General features: G+C 55.8%; 1 protein-coding gene across 1 annotated transcript in view; it reads right to left on the bottom strand.

Moving 5' to 3' along the window:
- Positions 1-18559, bottom strand: part of BSPRY (B-box and SPRY domain containing) — a 31682-nt gene extending 13123 nt beyond the window's left edge. Inside the window, exons 1-3 of the mRNA XM_073313807.1 lie at positions 18269-18559; positions 16323-16421; positions 14626-14856 (exon numbers count right to left, since the gene is read on the bottom strand). Of these exons, the coding sequence (XP_073169908.1) occupies positions 14626-14856; positions 16323-16421; positions 18269-18469 (531 nt within the window). The 5' untranslated portion in view covers positions 18470-18559. The remainder of the gene's footprint in view (positions 1-14625; positions 14857-16322; positions 16422-18268) is intronic.
- Positions 18560-24884: the final 6325 nt, after the last annotated feature.

Genomic DNA, 24884 nt, shown 5'->3' with positions numbered 1-24884 from the left:
CCAGTGCCAGGTGCTTCAGAGGGAATGAATGAAACAGGCAGTCACGGAGTGACCCATCCCCTCTTGTCTAGTCCCAGCTTTTGGCAGTCAGAAGATATGGATATCCAGAGCATGGGGTTGCATCCTTGACCATCTTTGTTAATAGCCATTGGTGGACCTACTCTCCAAGAACTTACTTAATTCTTTTTTTAACCTGGTTATAGTTTTGGCCCTCACAACATCCCCTGGCAATGAGTCCCACAGGTTAACTGTGCATTGTGTGAAGAAATGCTTCCTTATGTTTGTTTTAAACCTGCTGCCTGTTCATATCACGGGGCGACACCTGGTTCTTGTGCTATGTGAAGAGTAAATAACACTTCCCCCGTCACGATTTTATAGGCTCTGTCAGACCCCGCCTTAGTCGACTCTTATCTAAGCTGAACAACCCCAGTCTTTATTTTCTCCTTATATTTTCCTGAGGGCCTGGAATCACTTCTACGACAGCCTCACCATCCCAAGACTCAGAACTCATGAGTTCAGCCTCCAAATCAGGAGATTAGCATAGAAATCACATGATTCCTAAAAATAATCAAAAGTGTGTTCATTTTATTGCCATCTGAGCTTTTAAGGCGCATTCTGGTCCCATTTTAAAGCTTCTCTCTGCAACCGTTAAAGCTAGAACCTAATGTATTTTTAAATGAAAGCTGAGATTGTTGCAATCAATAGTCTCAGAAGTCTCCTTATCATTTTTGCTGCCCTTCTCTGTACCTTTTCCAATTCTAATCTATTTATTTTTAGATGGGGCAACCAGAATTGCACACAGCATTGAAGGTTTCTGTGTACCATGGATTTAAAAAGAAGCAATATTATATTTTCTGTCTTATTATCTATATCTTTCCTAATGGTTCCTAATATTGTTTGCTTTTTTGACTACCACTGCACATTGAGCAGATGTTTTCAAAGGACTATCCACGATGACTCTAAGATCTCTTTCTGGAGTGATAACAGCTAATTTAGATCCCATCATTTTGTATGTATAGTTGGTATTATGTTTTCCAATGTGCATTAATTTGCACTTATCAATGTTTTCTTGCCCAGTCATCCTGTTTCATGAGATCTCTGTGTAACTCTTCGCAGTCAGCTTTGGACCAAACTATCTTGAATAATTTGGTATCATCATTGATTCACCAAGGGCATGTGGATATGGGGAAAGCGGTGGATGTGATATATCTTGACTTTAGCAAAACTTTTGATACGGTCTCCCACAGTATTCTTGCCAGCAAGATAAAAAAAGTATGGATTGGATGAATGGACTATAAGGCGGTGTGATACAGCATAGCCAGAGGGCAGCAGGAGAGTGTTTTAAAAAAAAAAAAAAAGGCAGAAAAGAATTTTATTTGTGTAACACTTACAAGAAATCACCAAAAAGGATCAAGCAAAACTATGCAACAAAACAAAAGCAAACACAAGGTATAACACAGCAGCCTTCAGGAGGGAGAAGTGTTCAGGCTAGCCTGGGCCCAGAGCGGGGGGGCTTCCTCGACACTCGTGGTCTTCCACCCTCCTGAGTTACCTGGTGGCCTAGAGCTGGGGGGGCTTCCTCAACACTCATGGTCTTCCACGCCCTCGAGTTACCTAGTGCCACGCCCAGTGTCACCGATTATTCCTCTCCTGAGAGTGCCCGACAAGATGGGCACGGCTGCGGGGTGGGCGGTTTGGGGGTGGGAGGGACGTACACCCACGTGTGAGAGGACCCCTCCTAGGTGACAGTGATGATGGTATCCACAGCGGCAACGGCTGGGGCTGGGCTCTCGCTCTTCCCCTCAATCAAAGGGTCAGACGGAGGGAACCTGATGGGGTCACCGAGCAGAGAACCTCGGACAGCGCCCACCGCTCCTCAAAGGCGTCAAGGGAGTCGGTGGACGCCGCCCAGAGGAACTCCGCCCGGATACGTGAATGTACTGAGGATTGGAAAACGGCCCTACAGTCGCAGGACGCTTCATTAGCCAACCTCCCTTCTCTGGTTTTATAAATGGCTGTTTTAGCTAGGGCTAGGAGGAGGTTAACCAGGAGATCCCGTGACTTTGTGGGGCCACAGATGGGGAGTGTGTAGATAAAAAGATGAGGGGAAAAGTGTAGCTAAAAGCGTAATAAAATATTCGTGAGGAGCCGGAAAAGGGGCTGCAGCCTGGCACACTCTAAATATACGTGCGCCAGGGTTTCCCTCACATTGCAAAAAGGGCAAGTATCCGGGATGGGGGTGAACCGTGTCAAAAATACACCCATGCTCACAGCTCCGTGAAGGAACCGCCAACTAATGTCCCCGATGGGCCTCAGGACCAAGGTGGAATACAGGCTGGCCCACCGGGGTTGCTCACCCTCCAAAGGTGGCAGGAGGTCCCGCCGCTTTGTATCGGGGTGGGACACCAGGGTGTGGGCGTGAAGGGTGTGAAGCGTGAGTGTATATAGATGTTTCCTTGGTGCGGTTTGGAAGCTGACCAGCTGCAGTTTGTGCAGCCGGCTCGCAGTGAAAGGGTGAGGGGTTTATTGGGATCTACGGGGTAGGGGCCCAATTGAAAGGTCCGGTGGGCCTGGGGTAGAGGGCGGGCGGGGTGCGCCCTCGCACAGGGCTCGGTTGAGATAAGCTCGAGCAGTGGGCGTCAAGGCGGCCTTCACCTCCTGAAGTATGCGCCGGGGGGTACGAGGTCTGGAGAGCCCCATGCGCCCAGCGAGCGTCAGGGGATCCAGCCAGTCTCCCCAGTCGTAGTCCAGGAGGTCTCCGACTCTCGTGACTTCCGCCAGGACCAAACTCTGGCACACCGAGCGGGACTCCGCCACCTGCACACGGAGCTGGGGGTTGTGTAGCAGGGGCTCCGCGAGGAGATCTGCTCCCACGGTGGCCGCCACGGACCTGGTCATTGAAAACAGTTTCCAGGTCCGGAGGAGGTCCTGGTACAAGACCAGCAGCCTGGAGAGGTCTCGCGGAAGACCTCTCGGACAGAGATAAAAGAGCTGCCGGTCGTATCAGAGCCCTTGGAAGCGGCTCAGGAAGGCATGCACCAGTATGCTCGACGTCGAACTACCTGCACTATAGAGGAGCCTCTGCAGGGCCTGGAGGCGGAAGACACGGACCTGAGTGTTCAGACACTTCAGGCCCTGCCCTCCTTCCTTCAGGGGTAAATGAAGAACCCCAACAGGGGCCCAGTGCATTCCTGATCAAAAGAACTCTAGAATTGATATCCGGAGGTCGGTCAGGAAACCCGGGGCCGGGAACAGAGCGTGGACAGGACTAGTTGGTTAAGCACCAGTGCTCTCCCTCGGAGAGAGAGATTTCGGAATAGCCTCGTCCATTTCCGGAGCCACTCTATCACCCTGCCTTCTAAATTTTGCCAGGTCTCCGGCGGGGAAGGGTGCGTGGCAGAAAGGTAAACGCCTAGGTAGAGCAGTGGACCCGCGCTCCACCGGATGGTCTGAAGCGCGGGTGGGAGGGAGCTCACCTGCCGCCAGTCCCCCACTGCCAAGCCAGAGCTCTTGACCCAGTTGACTCAGGCGGAGGAGGCTGCCGAATAGATGTCCTGGCAAGCCTCCACCCGCACCAAGTCCCCCGGGTCCTGGAGCACGTCATCGGCGTACGCCAACAGGACCAGCCGCAGCTCCGGCTCCCGCAGCACCAAACTTGTCAACCTCCTGCGGAGGAGACAGAGGAAGGGCTCGATCGCCAGAGCGTACAGCTGGCCCGAGAGGGGGCACCCCTGCTGTACTCCTCGCCCGAAGCTGACCAGTTCGGTCAGGGTCCAGTTGAGCCTAACCAGACACTCTGCAGAAGCATACAGCACCTGGAAAAAACTCACAAACTGAGGTCCGAATCCAAGTGCCTGCAGAGTGCCCAGGAGGTACCCATGGTCCACTCTATCGAACGTCTTCTCCTGATCGAGAGACAGGAGGGCGAACGACAGACCGTCTCTACGCCTGAGTTCCAAAAGGTCTCGGACTAGAAATAGGTTGTCAAAAATGCTGCAACCCGGGACAGTATAGGTCTGGTCTGGGTGGATCACATCCGCCAGCACGGACCCTAGCCGCAGCGAGATTGCTTTCCCTACAATTTTGTAGTCCGTGCTAAGGAGCGAGACGGGACGCCAGTTTCGTAAGTCGCGGAGGTCCCCCTTCTTCAGCAACAAGGCGAGAACCGCTCACCTGCACGAAAGAGGGAGGACCCTGCCCTGCAAAGACTCAGCCCAGACAGTGGCTAGGTCTGGGCCAAGGATGTCCCAGAACACGCGGTAGAGCTCCACGGTCAGCCCGTCCGTGCCTGGAGATTTATTGGTGGGCATGCGACGGAGGGCTTCTGAGAACTCGGCCAGGGTGAGAGGCAGCTCTAGTCGGTCTCGGTCGCCCACGCTGACCATGGGGAGTTCCTCCCAGAGCACCCTGCAAGCGCCCGGATTGGTTGGATCTGGGGAGAAAAGGCTTGTGTAGAAGTCACGGGCCCTCTCACACATCTCCACCGGATCCATGAGGGGGGTGCCGTCTTCTGCTAGAAGGCAGGTGACGTGTTTCTTGGCCCCCCTGGTTTTCTCCAGGGCATAGAAGAAACGGGAGCCGCGATCCATCTCCTGAAGGAGGCGGATGCGGGATCAAACAAAGGCACCTCGGGCCCGATGGTCCTCGAGGGCCCGGAGCTCCTCCGCTTCTCCCGGCACGCTCCGCAGAGGAACGGGTCCTCGGGGCTGGCAGCCAGATGCCTCTCCATCTCTAAGACCTTCCATTCCAACTGCTCTATCGCTGCATTTCTCCGTCGGCTGGTGCCCCGGTTGTAGTCATGGCAGAAGAGCTTGGCGCGCACCTTCCCTAGATCCCACCATCGCCGCGCCGAGGGAAAGGCACGCCGCTGCTCTCACCAGGCCAGCCAGAACTCCTGGAAGGATGTCACGAAGCCCTCATCCTCCAACAGGCTGTTGTTAAAGTGCCAATAGGCTGGCCCCGGCCTCTCTGCACGGAGAGAGGCTGTTATGGTGGCTAGATGATGGTCGGAAAATGGGGCCGGCCGAATGTTGGAGGAGTGGGCCTGTGAAAGATGGAAACGGGATAAATAAATACGGTCCAACCGAGAGTGGTGTGACTGATGGGCCTCCACCCGGACAAAGATGAACGTGGAAGTGTCATCTGGGTGATGGTCACGCCAGACGTCTACTAGGGAGTGATGTTCGACTATTTCTCGGAGAATGTTCGCAGCAGCCGGGCTCAGCTTGGCCCCTGAGCAGTCCTGTTCCTCGAGGGTGGTGTTAAAGTCCCCTCCCAGGACTAAGCACTTGTGAGAATCTAGGGTGCCAAGGAAGTCGGACACCCGCCGATAGAATTGCGGCTGCTTCGGGCTCGTTGTCGGGGCATAGATATTAACGAGGTTGACCACGAGCCCCTCCATACGGACTCGGAGATGCAGCAGGTGGCCCGGCATGGTCTCAGTGACCCCTAGCACCTCGGGCCGTAGGTTGGGGGAGAACAGGGTCGCCACTCCAGCTTGTCAAATTGTGAAGTGGCTGAAGTAGACCCCGTCCCCCCACTCCAGCCGCCAGCTGTCCTTGGCGGTCGGATCCGTATGGGTCTCCTGCAGGAAAACCACATAGTACCCCCCTTCCCGAAGGTAAGAGAGCACCTGGGACCTGCGGAGAGCCATCCTACAGCCCCGGTGTTCAAAGTTGCTATAATGAGGGGCGTCATTCGGAGGGCTGGGGCGTGGGGGTTCCTTGTTGGCGGGGGTGTTCGCGGCCCCCGGCGGGTTGCGCAACAATCCGAGACCCATCCCGTTAGTGAGTAAATCGTCACGGAAGCTGCGGGCCCGACTGTAGGCCGCGGCACCATGCCTTCCTTTCCCTCTACCCTCCTTTATAAGGGCCCTTGTGGCGGAGGAGTTGATCCCCCCATCGCTAGAGAGCCAGCTGTACCCTGTTGCGGGAGCCACGGACATAGGCCCTGGGGGCCGGGGGAGGGACGCTCGCAGAGCTGGTGGAGGGAACAGCGGGGAGGGACGCCATGGTCGATGACGAGGCCACAGCGGTGGGGGCAGCCTCTGCCATGGAGGGCTTGGTGGTTGTGGCGGGGTCCTTCCCCTTCTTCGCACCCTGGCCTTTCCAGCTAACCGGGGGGGCTTTCCTAGAATCTGGGGGGGCGGTGGGCGTAGCAGCGGCAATAGTTGCCCCAGTGCCTCCGCTGCCGATGCCCCAGCGGGGGCGGTGGCAGGTGTTTTGGCAGCAGTGGTGGGGGGGAGGCTTGGGGGTTGGGCAGGGGGTAGGTGGGGGAGGGGCAGCTGAGGTAGTTAGAGGGACCTCACCCCTCTCATTCCCCGCCATCGTGAGCAGGGAGAGACGGGGAGACACCAGAAGGAGGAGGGGGGAGGGTGAAGCAGATTAACCACTTTTCCCTGTTGGGCTGCAGGCTGGGGGGGGCGCCAAATGGGTTGGACTGGACAGGGGAAGGAAACAGGAGTTGGGGTCAGGTAGTAGGGGCAAACTGTGGGGTGGGCCGTCTGGGGGTGGGGGGGGGAACATGGACCCACGCATGTTTATCCAAAGAGTCTCGTTTGGTCGGCTGTTGTGTCTGGTCCGGATGATGGAATTCAAAGCAAGCAGTTGAGTCTAGAGGCAGATGGCAGGTTGCCAGCAGGGACGGATGGCGGGGGGGGGCCATGACGGTTGTAGTAGTGTTGGGGGGGGGCACCGATGGATCGGGGGGCAGCTCCATGCCACACCCCCTGTGCCCCTACAAAATGCAGTTAAGACACAGTCAAACTCCCCCCACACGAGAGTACAGTTCAAAAGTTACTCAGTCTTACGGCCCCCTCCACAATGATTTGTAGCTTCCCTGGGCGATGTCTCTGTCAGCTGTCTTCTCTCCCGGTCTTTGTGGAGCATTCCAAAAATGCCAAGCAAAGATAAGAAGACGAGTAATCGCAGGTCCACAAATGAACAGCAAAATGGTTGGGTCTGGGGGCGTCCACTCCCTTCCTCCGGGGAGCGGGTCGGCAGTCTTTCCCCCCCTCCTCCGGGGGTTGCAGCTGAAGCAATAGCAGCGTCCGAGGGCAGGCGTGGGGGGCTGGCAGGCAAGCTGGCAGCCGACCAGCACTCGAACGGCAGCAAAGAAAAAAAAACAGCAAAAAAAAAAAAACCCGAAGAAAAAGCGTCTGTCCCGGTCGCGGGGGGGTGGAACTAAAGCAGGGGCAAAAAGCAAGGAAAGCCCAGGCCAGAGGGCAGCAGGTGAGTGTTAGAAGGGTGCCTTCTTCCCTGTAGAGGGAAGGAAGTTTGCTATAAATTAACTTTAGATAAGCTATTACCAGCAGGACAGTGGGGTGGGAGGAGGTTTTGTTTCATATTCTCTGTGTATATATAAAGTCTGCTGCAGTTTCCACGATATGCATCCGATGAAGTGAGCTGTAGCTCACGAAAGCTCATGCTCAAATAAATTGGTTAGTCTCTAAGGTGCCACAAGTACTCCTTTTCTTTTTATAAATTAATTAAAGCACCTGAAGCCAATTAAAGTACCTGAAGCCAGTCACCTGATAAAACCCCCCTGCTTCAATCAGACAGGGGAAGGAGTTGAAGCAGAGCGGATTGGTGCCAGAGCAGAGAGCGGTCTGGAGAAGTTGAAGCAGAGCGGATTGGTGCCGGAGCAGAGAGCGGTCTGGAGGAGTTGAAGCAGAGCGGATTGGTGCCGGAGCAGAGAGCGGTCTGGAGGAGTTGAAGCAGAGCGGATTGGTGCCGGAGCAGAGAGCGGTTTGGAGGAGTTGAAGCAGAGCGGATTGGTGCCGGAGCAGAGAGCGGTCTGGAGGAGTTGAAGCAGAGCGGATTGGTGCCGGAGCAGAGAGCGGTTTGGAGGAGTTGAAGCAGAGTGGACTGGTGCTGGAGCAGAGAGCGGTTTGGAGGAGTTGAAGCAGAGTGGACTGGTGCTGGAGCACAGAGCGGTTTGGAGGGAAGCAGAGGAGAGTTTGGAGAAGTGCTGCGGTGGGCTAAGAAGACCAAGACCCTAGGTAAAGGGCAGGGGTGAAAGGGGGCCGGTACCGCGTACCGGTAAGAACCCGCCCCAGCCCATACCCAGCCCACAGTAAAGTGTTGCCGCGGCAGCGCTTTCACCTCCCTGCTCCTTTCGCCTCCCCCGTCAGCGGCCCTGCTGGTAGGGTCCGTCCCGGCAGGGCTGCCGACGCGGGAGGCGAAAGGGGCAGGGACAGGAAAGCGAAGCCGCGGCACCGCTTTAAGGATGGTCCTTTGCCGCCACTGCACTTTAATGTTGCTGCACCTCCCGTCGGCAGGGCCGAGGCAAAGGACCCTGCAGCGCTTTAACGTTCCTGCTCCTTTGGGCCCCCCCAGCCGCCGACGGGTGGGGGCGGGGCAAAGAGAACAGCTGCTCTGGGGCCGGCGATTTAAAAGGGCCCGGGGCTCCGTACCGGTAAGTGGCCTCAGTTACTTTCACCCCTGGTAAAGGGACACCTGGTTTGTGCAGAGGGAGGGCAGGAAGCCCCACAAGCTGAAGGGCAGGAGAGGGAAGTAGCCCAGGGGAAGGAACCGCTAGTTCTAGTGGTTTACCGCTATCCCTAGGGCCCCTGGGCTGGGACCCGGAGTAGAGGGCGGGCCCGGGTCCCTCCCTCTCCACTCCCGTCCTCTAGGACACTAGTGGGGCAGTTAATACCTCAGTTCAGGGGCGGGAAATGGTGCCCTGAACCCACCTCCCCCGCCAAGAAAAGAGAGCATGAGACCCGTCATAGTAGTGCCAGCAATTTGCCACAGTGGATAGAAAGCTGGCTAGGTTGTCGGGTTCAACGGGTAGTGATCAATGTCTAGTTGGCAGCCGGTTGGCAGGGATCAGTCCTGGGGCCAGTTTTGTTCAACATCTTTATCAGTGATCTGGATGATGGGATTAATTGCACCCTCAGCAAGTTCACACATGACACTAAGCTGGGGGGAGAGGCAGATACACTGGAGGGTGGGGATAGGGTCCAGAGTGACCTAGACAAATTGGAGGATTGGGCCAAAAGAAATCTGATGAAGTTCAACAAGGACAAGTGCAGAGCCCTGCATTTAGGAAGGAAGAATCCCATGCACTGCTACAGGCTGGGGACCGACTGCCTAAGCAGCAGTTCTGCAGAAAAGGACCTGGGGATTACAGTTGATAAGGAGCTGGTTATGAGTCAGCAGTGTACCCTCATTGCCAAGAAGGCCAACGGCATATTGGGCTGTATTAGGAGGAGCATTACCAGCAGATCGAGGGACGTGATTATTCCCCTCTATTCGGCACTGGTGAGGCCACACCTGGAGTACTGCATCCAGTTTTGGTCCCCCCACTACAGAAGATATGTGGACAAATTGGAGAGAGTCCAGCGGAGGGCAACAAAAATGATTAGGGGGCTTGGGCACATGACTTGCAAGGAGAGGCTGAGGGAACTGGGGTTATTTGGTCTGCAGAAGAGAAGAGTGAGGGGGGATTTGATAGCAGCCTTCAACGACCTGAAGAGGGGTTCCAAAGAGGATGGAGCTCGGCTGTTCTCAGTGGTAGCAGATGACAGAATAAGGAGTAATGTTCTCAAGTTGTAGTGGGGGAGGTCTAGGTTGGATATTAGGAAACACTATTTCACTAGGAGGGTGGTGAAACACTGGAATGGGTTATCTAGGGAGGTGGTGGAATCTCCTTCCTTAGAGGTTTTTAAGGCCCGGCTTGACAAAGCCTTGGCTGGGATGATTCAGTTGGTGTTGGTCCTACTTTGAGCAGGGGATTGGACTAGATGATCTCCTGAGGTCCCTTCCGACCCTGATATTCTATTATTCTATTATCTGCAAACTGCCACCTCACTGTTCCCTTTTTCCAGATTATTTAAGAATATATTGAACAGCACTGGTGCCAGTACAGATCCCGGGGGGACACCACTATTTGCCACTTTCCATTGTGAAAACTGACCATTTATTCCTACCCTTCATTCCCTATCTTTCAATGAATTAATGATCCATCAGAAAACCTTCCCTCTTATCACATGACTGGTTACTTTGTTTAAGAGTCTTTGGTGATGGACTTTGTCCAAGACTTTCTGAATCTCCAAGCACACTATATCCACTGGATCACCCTTGTCCACATGCTTATTGACAACCTCAAAGATTTCTAATAGATTAGCGAGGCATGATTTCCCTTTACAAAAGCTGAATTAACTCTTTCCTAACATATCAAGTTCATTGCTATGTCTGAGAATTCTGTTTTCTATTAGTTTCAACCAATTTGCCTAGTACTGAAGCTAGGCTTACAGTGTCTCTTCTGGAGCCTTTTTTTAAAAAAATTGGCATTACATTACCTATCCTCTATTTGGCATGGAGGCTGATTTCAGCAGTAGGTCATGTACCACAATTAGCAGTTCTGTAATTTCATATTTGAGTTCTCTCAGAACTCTTGGGTGAATACCATCTGGTCCTGATGCCTTATTACTGTTTAATTTATCAATTTGTTCCAAAACCTCCTCTAATGATACCTCAATCTGGGACAGTTCCTCAGATTTGTCACCTAAAAAGAATGGCTGAGGTGTGGGAATCTCCCTCACATCCTCTAAAATGAAGACCAATGAAAAAAATTTATTTAGCTTGAGTGTTCCTTTAGCACCTCAATCGTCCAAAGACTTCACTGACTATTTAAGAATGTCTACACTGGCACTTCGTCAGCAAAACTTTTGTTGTTCAGGGGTGTTAAAAACCACACCCCCAAATGACAAAAGTTTTACCGACAAAAAGCACCGGTGTGAACAGCGCTTTGTCAGCAGGAGCACTCTCCTGCCGACGAAGCCGCGGCCGCTCGTGGGGGGTGGAAGTTTTTTGTCAGCAGCAGAGCTCTCTCTTGCCGACAAACAGCAACTACACTGCGCATCTTTTAGCGGCACGGCGGTAGCGAAACTGAGTCATGTAGCCATAGCCTTTGACAGGCTGCCTGTTTCTGATGTACTTTTAAAAAAATGCTGTCAGTCTTTTGCTAGTTGCTCTTCAAATTCTTTTTTGGCCTGCCTAATTATACTTCTACCCTTGACTTGCCAGAGTTCATGCTTCTTTCTATTTTCCCCCCTAGGATTTGACTTCCAATTTTTAAATGTTGCCTTTTTGCCTCTAACCCCCTCTTACTCCGCAGTTTAATCATGGTAGCATTTTTTTGGTCTTATTGTTTTGTTTTGATTTGGGGTACATATTTAGTTTGAGCCTCTATGATGGTATTTTTAAATAGTTTCCGTGCAGGTTGCAGGCATTTCACTCTTGTGACTGTTCCTTCTCATTTCCATTTGACTAGCCTCATTTTTGTGTAATTCCCCTTCTTTGATGTTAAATGCACCTGTGGTGGGTTTCTTTGGTATCTCCCCCCTGCATGGATGTTAAATTTAATTACATTATGGTCGTTGTTACTGAATGGGTCAGCACCTCTGGGACCAGATCCTGCGCCCCACTCAGGACTAAATCAAGACTTGCCTCTTCCCTTGTGGGTTCCAGGACTAGCTGCTCCAAGCAGCTGTCATTGATGGTGTCTGGAAACTTTCTCTCTGCATCCCGTCCTGAGGTGACATGTCCCCAGTCAATATGGGGACAGTTGAAATCTCCCATATTATTGCGTTTTCTAGTTTTGTAGCCTCTCTAATCTCATGGAGCATTTCACAATCACCACCACCATCCTGGTCAGGCAGTCGGTACTATATTCCTGCAGCTATATACTCTTATTATTCAAGCATGCAATTTGTGTGCATAGCGATTCTATGGTAGTTTGATTCATTTAGAGTTGTACTATATTTGGCTCTATGCTTTCCCATAGAGTGTCGATTCCCGCACCAGCGTGACTTACCCTGTCATTCCCATATATTTTGTACCCTGGTATTACCGGGTGCCATTGATTATCCTTGTTCTCACACAATAAAATCCCTCCCTGGGGACTTACGCAAAGGTCTCAGTGGGTTTGGGTGTCTCCCCAAGTCCTCCATCCCCCTTGCTGAGCCCCGGCACGGACAGTGTCACAGTGAAGAGCAAACCCCTCACCCTCCCTGGAAATGGCTAAAACTGCCTCCTGGGGATTGAGTTTGTGCCGCTGGCGATGCCCGAAGCAAGTGTATTGAACAAGTTCATGCAGCAGGAAAATCCGCCTGACACAGGTAGCCAAGGATCCTCTCTCTTTTCCCCCTCGCCCCCCCCCCCCCATCCCCCATCCCCTGTCCCCGGTAACTCTGTCGCTACCATTCACTGCAAGGCCCAAGACCCACCCTGGCGCTTGTTCTAACAGCTGCTCTATGGCCTGTTATCTAACATGCCTCCCACAATGGTGTCCAAGGCCCCTCAGTGCAGACTCCTTGAAGTCAGGCCATCTGCAGCAGGAGTCATCCAGCTCCCCAGCCCCACATCCATCCCAGAAGGCTTTGCTGCAGCACTTCAGAGGTGTCCCCTCTCTCCTGCTGGCCTGGGTTGCAGGAAGCACAACTGTCTTTCCTGGGCCCTGCGGGAGAGCAGCCCCATCCCCCACCCCGTGCTGCCGCAGAGGCAGGGAGTTGCTCCACTGCCCATCTCCCTGTTCCCGGCTCAGGCTGGGGTGGGGCACGTCCTCCAGTGCCTCTTGGGCTCCATTTCCTACAGTGCCATCAGGGCTCTGCGTGCTCAGACCAAGTGCAGGCCCAGCACGATGGTGTTCTCTCCCCCACCTTTCACACGGAAAGACCATCCTGTGCTCGCTCAAAGGCAGCCCGAGCAGTCGTGATAAGAGGAGAGTCTGACGCCATTAACAGGAAATCCATTTCTGTGGGGCAGATGGACCAGCCCAGCCATTTGCACAGGCCGGGAGCTCCAGAACACGGGGTGCCTTTTGCACAACCTCAATGTATCCATTTTTTTTTAACTAAGAAAACTATTGTTTAACATATTGGCAACTACACAGCAGTGACACCTCGGTGCATTTCAACCCACAGGAAGTGCAGCACTTTAGCACACTCACTACAGCCCCCCCTCAGCTGTCTGGCTCATGGCGTTTCAGATGCTTGCTACAATTGTACTATGCCCCCACAGGCTGTCCCAGGTCCCCGTCTCCTAGGGGAAAGGCCTATCACCTGGGGGTGATGACGGCTCCAGAGAGTTACTGTTTCCAAACCAGACGTCATCCTGTTATCAGCCAAACCTCTCATTTGTATCAGCTTTCTCATTATGGAGCCTGCACCAATTAGCCAAAGTAAATTCAGCAGATTTCTTTGCACAGTGTGTGGTCAGTGTGCTCCTGAGCAGATCACTGCAAGCACCTTCCTCTGACACATCAAGTGTCGGCTCCTGCCAGAGACCAACCTCTGACCCAGGCTGGAAACATTTACAAGCCTCACACCGCCCTCACCCACCACCACCGCTACGCGGCAAAGAGCCAGACAGACCTTTTCACTACCGTCTTGCTGGCTGGTATTTAACAGATCTCGTGCTCCAGCCTCCCGTCTCTCTGGTGGGACAAGTCTGACTGGCCAATACCAGAAGGTGGAATAAGAGATTCACTATTATTCCCATCCCCACTGGTTCACTTCACGAGCCAACCAGCATTGTTCGAATCCCTAGAAAGTTCTATCCCCAGAGCAAAGCTTCTGCCGCTCACTTAAAGTTAAACGAACCTAAGCAATGGCTTAAGGTCGGGGAGATAGGATAACTGCCTGCTAACATCTGACTGGAGAGGAACTCTTAAGGTGATCCAAGGGTGATTTAATAAATAATGGGAAGGAACCAGCCAAATGAACATGCAGACTGAGTAGGAGAAGTTCCCTCACACCGAGGTTTGTTAGATGGCAGGAGATCTCTCCAGGGAAAGGCAGGGGCCCCAAAGACCGAGCCCTGCTCTGCACGACAAAATCACTTCAGTATAAACACGTCGCTCGGGGGCGGGGGGGTTGGATGATCCACACTCCTAAGCGACACAGTTATACCAGCTTAAGTGCCAGTGTACACAGCGCTATGGCGGAGGGCGAGCTCCTCCCAGCGAATTAGCTCCTGCCGCTCACGGAGGCCCATTAACTGAGTCGACAGGAGACGCTCTCTCCTGTCTTCATCAAAGTGCTACAGCGGTGCAGCTGAGCCAGCGCAGTGTTTTAAGTGGAGACCTGCCTGGAGCTGTTTAAAATCAACAAAGAACTAGAAAAATCCATGAAAAATCATGTACCGGCCTTCGCCCTCTCTGACCCTTGAGTCCAATCCTCAGATACTGAGGCCCTGCTTGGGCCCTTGTGGTCCCATCTGCTTGCAAGGGAGAAGAGGCAAGGAGGAAGTAATGCAGCAGTTAGTGCTGCTCTAGCCCAGCATTCAAAGGGCGGTGCGTCCCCGAGCTTGGAAGACAATTCTGATAGTCTCCCATCACCCGCAGTAAAGGGGAGACCAGCAGGAACATTTCAGAAGCTCCCTCACCTGTTCCTAGCTCTTACGGGGCAGCCACATTTCTCTGGTGATTCCAGCCAGGTGACTCCCTAGGTAGGCACAGCTGCTTCCCAGGAATGCAAACCCGAGTCTCTCTTGAACTCTGGCCTCCTTGTTGTCAGTGCAACAAGCTGCCAAACTGCTGCGCTTAAGAGTCATCAGCTACAGTGAGAGAAGCCTGGCTGCAAGCTAGACTGGCTCCTCCGTACAGGACTGTGGTACTTACCACCAGGCCGTGGTCATCCAAGTTGGTGATCATGTCCACTAGGTAGGTGCGGAGGGTAGCCAGTTTCTGCAGAGAGTCGCTCCAATGAGCTCGCTGGGTCAGGATGCTCTGATGAGTCCTCTCCTCCTCCGCATGCACCTTCTCCAGCAGCCGCTGCTCTTCGTTCTCACACACATTTCTCACAAAGATCAGCCTCTGGATCACCACTTCCCGGGCCCAGCTGGCCGCACTCTGCCACAACAAGGACAGGGAGGGAGAGGTGTCAGGAGAAAAGGAGGAAAGCTACCACCAGAGCTGGCTTTCTATGCGCCCTAACACTGAGTTAATCCACCTGAAATCACTGAGATTAAAGTGGTGTCAACCAGTGTGAGATCGGAACCAGGCCACTCTACCTACCAGTGATGGTGTTTCTAAGGCACTAGCTGGTATCGCCATGGCTACTAAGTGCTAACTTGACACTCAGCAAGGCCCAAAATTTCAGCTTTATTTACACCATGTAATATTAGGGAAATGATCTCATGCTGATTAGCCAAAGGTCCAGCCTGCAACCCCTGGTGCAGGATAGCAGCTCTGGTTCCCTGCAGCAGGCCCACTGGGCTCAACTCAAATTAGGAAGGACTTTCAGGATTAGGCCTGACAGCTGCTGTCCCGCCCACCACTCCTATTCACTCAACAGCGGGTCTGCTCGGACTAAAGTATGTCTGTGCAGCCTTTGCAGCCCAGCCATTGCAGGAGGCCAGGGGACCCTGGAAGTGAACTGACTAGAGACAAAACTGAAACTGACTAGCCTTTTATTGAAGCACAGGCACCAGCAGGGAACTGGGAGAAGTTAGGGTCACTGAAGTGTTCAAAGCCATGATTGCTAACACAGGCCTGGTCTACTCTAGAAAATTAGGTCGACATAACTACATCACTCAGAGATATGGAAAACCCACAATCCCAAGTGGCATGGTTAAGCCCACCTAGTCCCTGTGTAGACAGTGCGAGGTCGACGGAAGAATTCTTGGGGAGCTGGATAACCTAGGCTGATGGGAGAAGCATAGGTAATAACATCTACACTGTAGCGTTACAAGCATAGACGTACCCACAGAGCATTTACACAGAAATAGCTGGCTGGATTCTCAGTTCTACTACGGCCACTTTCCCCTGCTCTCGCCGTGTAAACGGGCTTTAAAGTCAGTGTAGGATGAAACAGATGCTGCCAGCGGTGCCCCAGCGTAAGGGCGAAATCGGCCTAGTATCGTTAGCCTGACGCGGCCGCTTTCAAGGAAAGCGCTGCCTGAGGGAGGCGTGGGAAGCTGCACCAGCTGAACTGCGAGATGAGCAAATTCAAGAGCAAACTCCAGGGTTTGACTCCTGAGCCCACCCCCAGAACCCAGGCCAAGGTCATCTACAGGAGGGTGGGGCAGCAGAGAGGGTGTTCACACCACTCTGGAAGCAATGCAATGGGTAGTGCATGAACTCAGCTGCCTGCCTCACGGGGTTAATACTACGCAAACCTGTCTGCTCAATATGGGGGGTGGTCGGAGAGGGAGACAGGCCAAAACCAAATCAGTGACCAAAGCGTAAAGCCATCTCAGCAACCCTGGGCAGCCAGCAGGAACATTGCTGAGTGGGGGTATGTTCACCTGTGAGATGCAGGCTACATAGCAAGCTCAGGTCCACATTACCATACCATGGAAAGAAAAGCGAATTACCAGAGCACTTTGGTTCTTCCCTGGCAGCACCTCGGCCATGTATTTGGTGATCGCAGCACTCTGCAGCTGGAGCTTCTCACACTGATCCACAATTTTATTCTGAAATACAGAATGAGAGCTATGGATTCACAGCCACTCGGAGCATCCTCTGCCCATCGGGCACTGTGAGCTCTCAGCTTTCAGAAGTGGTGTAGTCATACAGCATCCCTTCACTAGAGCACAGGCTGCATGAGGTCCCCGGGAGCGTCCGGCTCTCAGCCCCATTGCAATCAGCTGCAAACACACTCCAGCTTTACATGAAGAAATAAATCCCAGATTTGTAATAAAACCCAATCCTTGCCTGAAAAAGTCACAGATGGGCCTAAAATAGCCCTAAAAGTTAGCGGGTTTTAATCATATGACAATCCACCTTGGTAAGACCTGTCCTGGACTCCCGATCACCAGTGATAGTATCTCTGTGAGAGAAAGAGGTGGAGGGAAGGGAGAAACTGTTACATGCAGATCACCTAGGCCAGATTCTCTGTCATGTTCTGGTTCCTTTACATCACTCTGGTATTGTGAGGAGACAGAACTTCAGTGGAAATGGCCTGTGACTATCCCTGGCATAAGGGCTTTCTCCACACAGCAGAGTTGCATGAGGGAAGAGTGCAGGCATGGCCAGCTCCTGCTGTTCTCAACTGGGATGACTCTGGGGGGATGTTACAGCCAAATATAAACTGGAGTAGTCCTGGGGCTGCTTTAATTTATGCCATGAATGAGCAGTCCAAACTATGGAGTGTAAAGCAGCCTTTGCCCTCTCCTGCAACAAGCACAATTTAGCCAGAACAGGCTCTGAGCCATAGTTTTGCCTTTGAAAACTGTCATTTCTCTTGGCAATAGGACAATTCCTATGTGATTGCTGAGAACTAAACCTGTCATTTGGGTTTAAATCTAAAAACCAAAGCCAACAGACAAGAACAAGGAGGTGTAATTTTGATCTAGCCTTACTGAAATAGCCTTTCAGTAAGGGTACCACAGAGAGTGCCCAGCCCTCCCTCTGAATCATGGCCCTGATCCCTGATCCCTGCACACCTGCTTGTTCCTCACTGCCAATGGGTGATATGAACCGGTCAGCCCTAGGGTGGCTCACAAGCTGTCCTATTACCATTACTCACCGGTGAAGAGGAGTGATTGGTCACCTAAGTCACATTGTATTGTTTCTGCTCTCTGATTGGATGGCTGAAACTTTTTTAAACAGGAGATTGTGGCGTGGGGCGCTTCCTAGGAAAAGTTTCTAGAGGAAGAATGGTTGGTGCTGGCTGCTGTCAGGCTTCACAATTCCAGCCCCCGCCTCGAATGAGGTGAAGGTAACTCCGGTGTGTGAGATCCCTGGCCTGAGTGCCCAGCAGCTGCTCAGCAAGTGAGCTGGAGGTGCTGGGCCGGCCGGCTTGTCTCTGCGCGCTGGCTGGGCTCAGGTTGGGGGGCGCGATCCATGCACAGAGCTGTCCCCCTTCCCCGTGCTGATCTCCTCGGCAGGGGGCTCACAGGGACCCAGGCTGCTCTGAGCCCTCCCATCCCAGAGCCAAAGGGCGATCCGGCGTCTCCGTGCAGCCTGGGCGCTCCCTGGGGGCCTGTCTCCCAGCACATCTCTGCGCAGCGCCTGGCACACCCGGCCCTGCCCTCACCTGGGGTCTCCGCGCTACAGTCACACGCAGCCGGAGCCCCGAGGGACGTCACCCGCCAAGGCTGCCGCGGGGCTGGGGAGCGGCGCCACCGCCGGACTCTCCCCGTCAGCCGCCCGGGGAGCCGCCCTGCCCTGGGCTCCGGCTGCTCCGCACGGCGCGTCCGGGCTGCTGCAGGGGAGGCGCCCGGAGGGGCTCCGGGCCAGCGGGCGACGCTGGGCGTGGGGCGCCCCCGGGCAGCCGGCGGCCCGGCCCCGCGGCGAGCAGCCCCGGCCCCGCGCTTACCCGCAGGCCCGCAGCCTTCTCCTCCAGCGCCGACACGCGGGGCCCGGCGCACTGGGCGCAGACCCGCCGGCGGTGAGCGGCGCAGAACCAGCCCAGCTCCCGCCTGGGCTCCGGGCAGCTGCCCGCGGCCGGCCCCGCCTGGCTCCGCCTGCCCGGCTCCGCGCCCGCGGGCGGCGGTAGCCCCGTCCCCTCCTGCGCCATCAGCCCGCGCTGGCTGCACGCCGGAGCCGGAGCCGGAGCCGCTCCCGGGCGGACGCGGGGCCCCTGGGAGCCGGCGGCACCTGTCTCAGGTGCGGGGAAGCGACGGGCGGGCGGGGCTGCAGGGCGAAGTGGGGCGAAGTGACGGCGGCCCCGCCCTGCGCGCACGGCCCCCCCCGCCAGACACACCCACCCCCCAGCCCTGCTTCCTCTCTGACCCCCCTAGTGCTGCACGCCCAGCCCCCCCCGCCAGACACACCCACCCCCCCAGCCCTGCTTCCTCTCTGACCCCCCTAGTGCTGCACACCCAGCCCCCCCCGCCAGACACACCCCGCCAGACACACCCACCCCCCCAGGCCCCCCCCCGCCAGACACACCCACCCCCCAGCCCTGCTTCCTCTCTGACCCCCCTAGTGCTGCACGCCCAGCCCCCCCCCGACAGACACACCCACCCCCCAGCCCTGCTTCCTCTCTGACCCCCCTAGTGCTGCACACCCAGCCCCCCCGCCAGACACACCCGCCCCCCCAGCCCTGCTTCCTCTCTGACCCCCCTAGTGCTGCACACCCAGCCCCCCCCGCCAGACACACCCGCCCCCCCCAGGTCCCCCCCGCCAGACACACCCACCCCCCCAGCCCTGCTTCCTCTCTGACCCCCCTAGTGCTGCACACCCACCCCCCCCGCCAGACACACCCACCCCCCAGCCCTGCTTCCTCTCTGACCCCCCTAGTGCTGCACACCCAGCCCCCCCTGCCAGACACACCCGCCCCCCCAGCCCTGCTTCCTCTCTGACCCCCCTAGTGCTGCACACCCAGCCCCCCCCGCCAGACACAACCGCCCCCCCCAGGTCCCCCCCGCCAGACACACCCACCCCCCCAGCCCTGCTTCCTCTCTGACCCCCCTAGTGCTGCACACCCACCCCCCCCGCCAGACACACCCACCCCCCAGCCCTGCTTCCTCTCTGACCCCCCTAGTGCTGCACACCCAGCCCCCCCGCCAGACACACCCGCCCCCCCAGCCCTGCTTCCTCTCTGACCCCCCTAGTGCTGCACGCCCAGCCCCCCCCGCCAGACACACCCACCCCCCCCAGGTCCCCCCCGCCAGACACACCCACCCCCCCAGCCCTGCTTCCTCTCTGACCCCCCTAGTGCTGCACACCCAGCCCCCCCCGCCAGACACACCCACCCCCCCAGCCCTGCTTCCTCTCTGACCCCCCTAGTGCTGCACGCCCAGCCCCCCCAGCCAGACACACCCAGCCCGACACACCCACCCCCCAGCCCTGCTTCCTCTCTGACCCCCCTAGTGCTGCACGCCCAGCCCCCCCCGCCAGACACACCCACCCCCCCAGCCCTGCTTCCTCTCTGACCCCCCTAGTGCTGCACGCCCAGCCCCCCCCGCCAGACACACCCACCCCCCCCAGCCCTGCTTCCTCTCTCACCCCCCTAGTGCTGCACGCCCAGGCCCCCCCGCTAGACACTCGCCCCCCCCAGGTCCCCCCCGCCAGACACACCCACCCCCCCAGCCCTGCTTCCTCTCTGACCCCCCTAGTGCTGCACGCCCAGCCCCCCCCGCCAGACACACCCACCCCCCAGCCCTGCTTCCTCTCTGACCCCCCTAGTGCTGCACGCCCAGCCCCCCCCGCCAGACACACCCGCCCCCCCCAGGTCCCCCCCGCCAGACACACCCACCCCCCCAGCCCTGCTTCCTCTCTGACCCCCCTAGTGCTGCACACCCAGCCCCCCCCGCCAGACACACCCACCCCCCAGCCCTGCTTCCTCTCTGACCCCCCTAGTGCTGCACGCCCAGCCCCCCCGCCAGACACACCCGCCCCCCCAGCCCTGCTTCCTCTCTGACCCCCCTAGTGCTGCACGCCCAGCCCCCCCCGCCAGACACACCCACCCCCCCCAGGTCCCCCCCGCCAGACACACCCACCCCCCCAGCCCTGCTTCCTCTCTCACCCCCCTAGTGCTGCACGCCCAGCCCCCCCAGCCAGACACACCCAGCCCGACACACCCACCCCCCAGCCCCCCCCAGCCAGACACACCCACCCCCCCAGCCCTGCTTCCTCTCTGACCCCCCTAGTGCTGCATGCCCAGCCACCCCACCCAGACACACCCACCCCCCCCAGGTCCCCCCCGCCAGACACACCCAGCCCGACACACCCACCCCCCCAGCCCCCCGCCAGACACACCCACCCCCCCAGCCCTGCTTCCTCTCTGACCCCCCTAGTACTGCACACCCAGCCCCCCCGTCAGACACACCCAACCCCCCCACCCCCCCAGCCAGACACCCCCCCAAGCCCTGCTTCCTCTCTCACCCCCCTAGTGCTGCACACCCACCCCCCCAGCCAGACACACCCAGCCCCCCAGCCCTGCTTGCTCTGACCCCCCTAGTGCTGCACGCCCAGCCCCCCCTGCCAGACACACCCAGCCCGACACACCCACCCCCCCAGCCCCCCCGCCAGACACACCCACCCCCCCAGCCCTGCTTCCTCTCTGACCCCCCAGTGCTGCACACCCAGCCCCCCCGCCAGACACACCCAGCCCGACACACCCGCCCCCCCAGCCCCCCCGCCAGACACACCCACCCCCCCAGCCAGACACCCCCCCAAGCCCTGCTTCCTCTCTCACCCCCCTAGTGCTGCACACCCACCCCCCCCAGCCAGACACACCCACCCCCCCAGCCCTGCTTCCTCTCTGACCCCCCTAGTGCTGCACACCCAGCCCCCCCCAGACACACACACCCCCCCACCCCCCCAGCCCTGCTTACTCTGACCCCCCTAGTGCTGCACGCCCACCCCCCCAGCCCTGCTTGCTCTCTGACCCCCTAGTGCTGCCTGCCCAGCCCCCCCACCCAGACACCCCCCCCACCCCCAGCCCTGCTTGCTCTCTGACCCCCCTAGTGCTGCACGCCCAGCCCCCCCAGACACACACACCCACCCACCCCCCCAGCCCTGCTTGCTCTCTGACCCCCCTAGTGCTGCACACCCAGCCCCCCCAGCCAGACACACACACAGCCCTGCTCGCTCATGCTCTGTCTCACACACACACCCCCGAGTGCTACACACACACACACCCTGTGTGTTGCACACACACAGCCCTGCTCATGCGCTCTCTCTCACACACACAGCCCTGCTCGCTCATGCTCTCTCTCACACACACACTGTTGCACACACAGCCCTGCTCATGTACTCTCTCACACACACAGTCCTGCTCACTCTCACGCTCTCACACACACACCCCCTCACACACAGAGCCCTGTTCACTCGCTCTCTCACCCGCCGAGTGCTGCGCACACACAGCCCTGCTTCTCTCTCTCTCACACACACACAGAGCCCTGCTCGCTCGTTCACACACCCCAAGTGCTACACACACACAGCCCTGCTCGCTCCCTCTCACACAAGCACACACAGCCCTGCACACACACACTCATAGCACTGCACGTACACCCTGACTGCTGCACACACACACCCAGAGCCCTGCGCACCCCCCCACTGCTGCACACATGGAGCCCTGCATGCGCGCGCGCACACTTACAGCCCTGCACACACCCCCCAACTGTGGCACACAGAGCCCTGCACGTACACAGCCCCTGCGCATGCCCATACACACCCCACTGCTGCAGGCACGCCCAGAGACACCGACTGCTGTACACACAGAGCCCTGCACACACCCCTCCCCACGGACACTGACTGCGGAACAGGCAGACACTCAACAAAGTGCCCTGGGTGCACGCGCACACACACACTGGTGCACATGTGCACACATACACACCATCCTGCACATGCAAACACACACATGCACACAGTCCTGTGCACTTTGTGCACACTGACTCCTGCACACACTTACCTGGTCTTGCACATGCAAAAACGTGCACCGACTGCTGCACACACCCTCACCGCCCTGAACACACACCACCATGCGCATGGAATCACAGAAGTGTAAGGGACCTCGAGAGGTCATCTAATCCAGTCCCCTGCAATCAAGGTAAGACTAAGTATTATCTAGACCATCCCTGACAGGAGTTTGTCTAACCTGCTCTTAAAAATCCCCAGTGATGGAGATTCCACAACCTCCCTAGGCAATTTATTGCAGTGCTTAACCACCCTGACAGGAAGTTTTTCCTAATGTCCAACCTAAACAGCCCTTGCTGCAATTTAAGCCCATTGCTTCTTGTCCTGTCCTCAGAGGTTAAGAAGAACAATGTTCCTCCTTGTAACAACCTTTTATTTACTCAAACTGTTATCAGGTCCCCTCTGTCTTCTCTTCTCCAGGCTAAACAAACCCAAGTTTTTCAATCTTCCCTCATAGGTCATGTTTTCTAGACCTTTAATAATTTTGGTTGCTCTTCTCTGGTCTCTTTCCAATTTGTCCACATCTTTTCTGAAATGTGGCGCCCAGAACTGGACACAAGACTCCAGCTGATGCCTAATCAGCGCAGAGTAGAGCGGAAGAATTACTTCTCGTATCTTGCTTACAACACTCCTGCTAATGCATCCCAGAATGATGTTAGCTTTTTTTGCAACAGTCTTACACTGTTGACTCATATTTAGCTTGTGATCCACTATGACCCCCAGATCCCTTTCTGCAGTACGCCTTCGTAGGCAGTCATTTCCCATTTTGTATGTGTGCAACTGATTGTTTCTTCCTAAGTGGAGTACTTTGCATTTGTCCTTATTGAATTTCATCCTATTTACTTCAGACCACTTCTCCAGTTTGTCCAGGTGATTTTGAATTTTTATCCTGTCCAAAGCACTTGCGACCCCTCCCACTTGGTATCATCTGCAAACTTTATCAGTGTACTCTCTATGCCATTGTCTAAATCATTGATGAAGATATTGAACAGAACCGGACTCAGAACTGATCCCTGCGGGACCCCACTCATTGTGCCCTTGCAGCATGACTGTGAACCACTGATAACTACTCTCTGGGAATGATTTCCCAACCAGTTTTGCACCCACCTTATAGTAGCTCATTCTAGGTTGTATTTCCCTAGTTTGTCTGAGGTCATGTGAGACAGTATCAGAAGCCTTACTAAAGTCAAGATATACCACATCTACCACTTCCCCCTACCCGCAAGGCTTGTTACCCTGTCAAAGAAAGCTATCAGGTTGGTTTGTCATGATTTGTTCTTGACAAATCCATGCTGACTGTTATTTATCACCTTATTTTCTTCTAGGCGTTTGCAAATTGATTGCTTAATTATTTGCTCCATTATCTTTCCGGGTACAGAAGTTAAGCTGGCTGGTCTGTATTTCCCGTTTTCTAGATGGGCACTATATTTGCCCTTTTCCAGTCTTCTGGAATGTCTCCCGTCTTCTATGACTTTTCAGAGATAATCGCTAATGGCTCAGATATCTCCTCCGTCAGCTCCTTGAATATTCTAGGATGTATTTCATCAGGCGCTGGTGATTTGAAGGCGTCTATCTAGCATGCACACACACTACACCCTGCACTCATTCACACCCCATGCCCTGTGTGTGCGCACATGGCTGCTGCAGTTTCACTGGCAGCTATCTTTGATATTCAGAGATTCCCCCTCCCTTAATCTTTACACACAGCCTTTGCCAGGAACAAATCCCTGGGCACAGCACTCCCCCAGGACAGGGGCCTCTGAGCAGCTTCCCCTCTCCTCTGGCCTGTCTCTGAGAGCTCCCCGCCACTCCTATAAATGTGGTGGTGAATGGGGGGTGAGAGAGGGAGACACAGCAGACTGGTATTTGCCTTTGTGTTGGGAGGAGCCGAGTGTGTTTTGAAAGCACATTGCACTGCTGTGAATGAGTGTGCAAGGCACAGGGCAATGGCAAGTCAGGCCCCAGGTGTGTGGGTGTGAAGGCGAGTCTGTGGGTAGGGGGGTGAGCAGATAAAAGGCACATTTGCATGGAAAGTTGGTTATTGGTTAACAAACGTACAAGCCTTGTCAATGCTGCTGGTGTGGGGGCTGAGCTGTGTGAGGTCTGCCTGTCCCGGGGAGTGGGGGGATTGCCCGGTGCTGGGATCACCGTGCTGCCGTGCTCCCTGGGGAGTCACCTTTGCCTCTTGTGGGTGGTGTGTTGGGGCAGGGAACACATTATCCCCTGAGTGCATGGGAGTGGGAATGGGGTCCCAGAGTGTAGAGCAGCGAGCAAGGCTGGGCAGAGGTGGTTTGGGATCAGAGAACTGCGACTGCAGGGGGCCAGACTCGGATGCACCTTAGTCCTTTTCATCTTCCCTAGGCACGAGTGCAAATTGGCCCCCTCACCTCTCCTCAAAAACTGAGCCAAGATGAATCTCTGTGAGGACTGAACATTTCACTAGCTACACCCCATTACCGCTCATTTTCACACCCCTCTCTGTGGACAGGCCTGGCATCCAAGGTGCTTTTGCACTGCCAGCGAGTTTCCAGCACACATGGGCAGAGCAGGAATGTCCCAGCAATGTC

Source organism: Lepidochelys kempii, chromosome 16 (assembly GCF_965140285.1).
Source record: "Lepidochelys kempii isolate rLepKem1 chromosome 16, rLepKem1.hap1, whole genome shotgun sequence".
Taxonomy (NCBI): Eukaryota; Metazoa; Chordata; order Testudines; family Cheloniidae; genus Lepidochelys; species Lepidochelys kempii.
The sequence above is the reverse complement of the archived record's forward strand: the minus strand, read 5'-3'. Positions and strand labels throughout refer to the sequence as shown.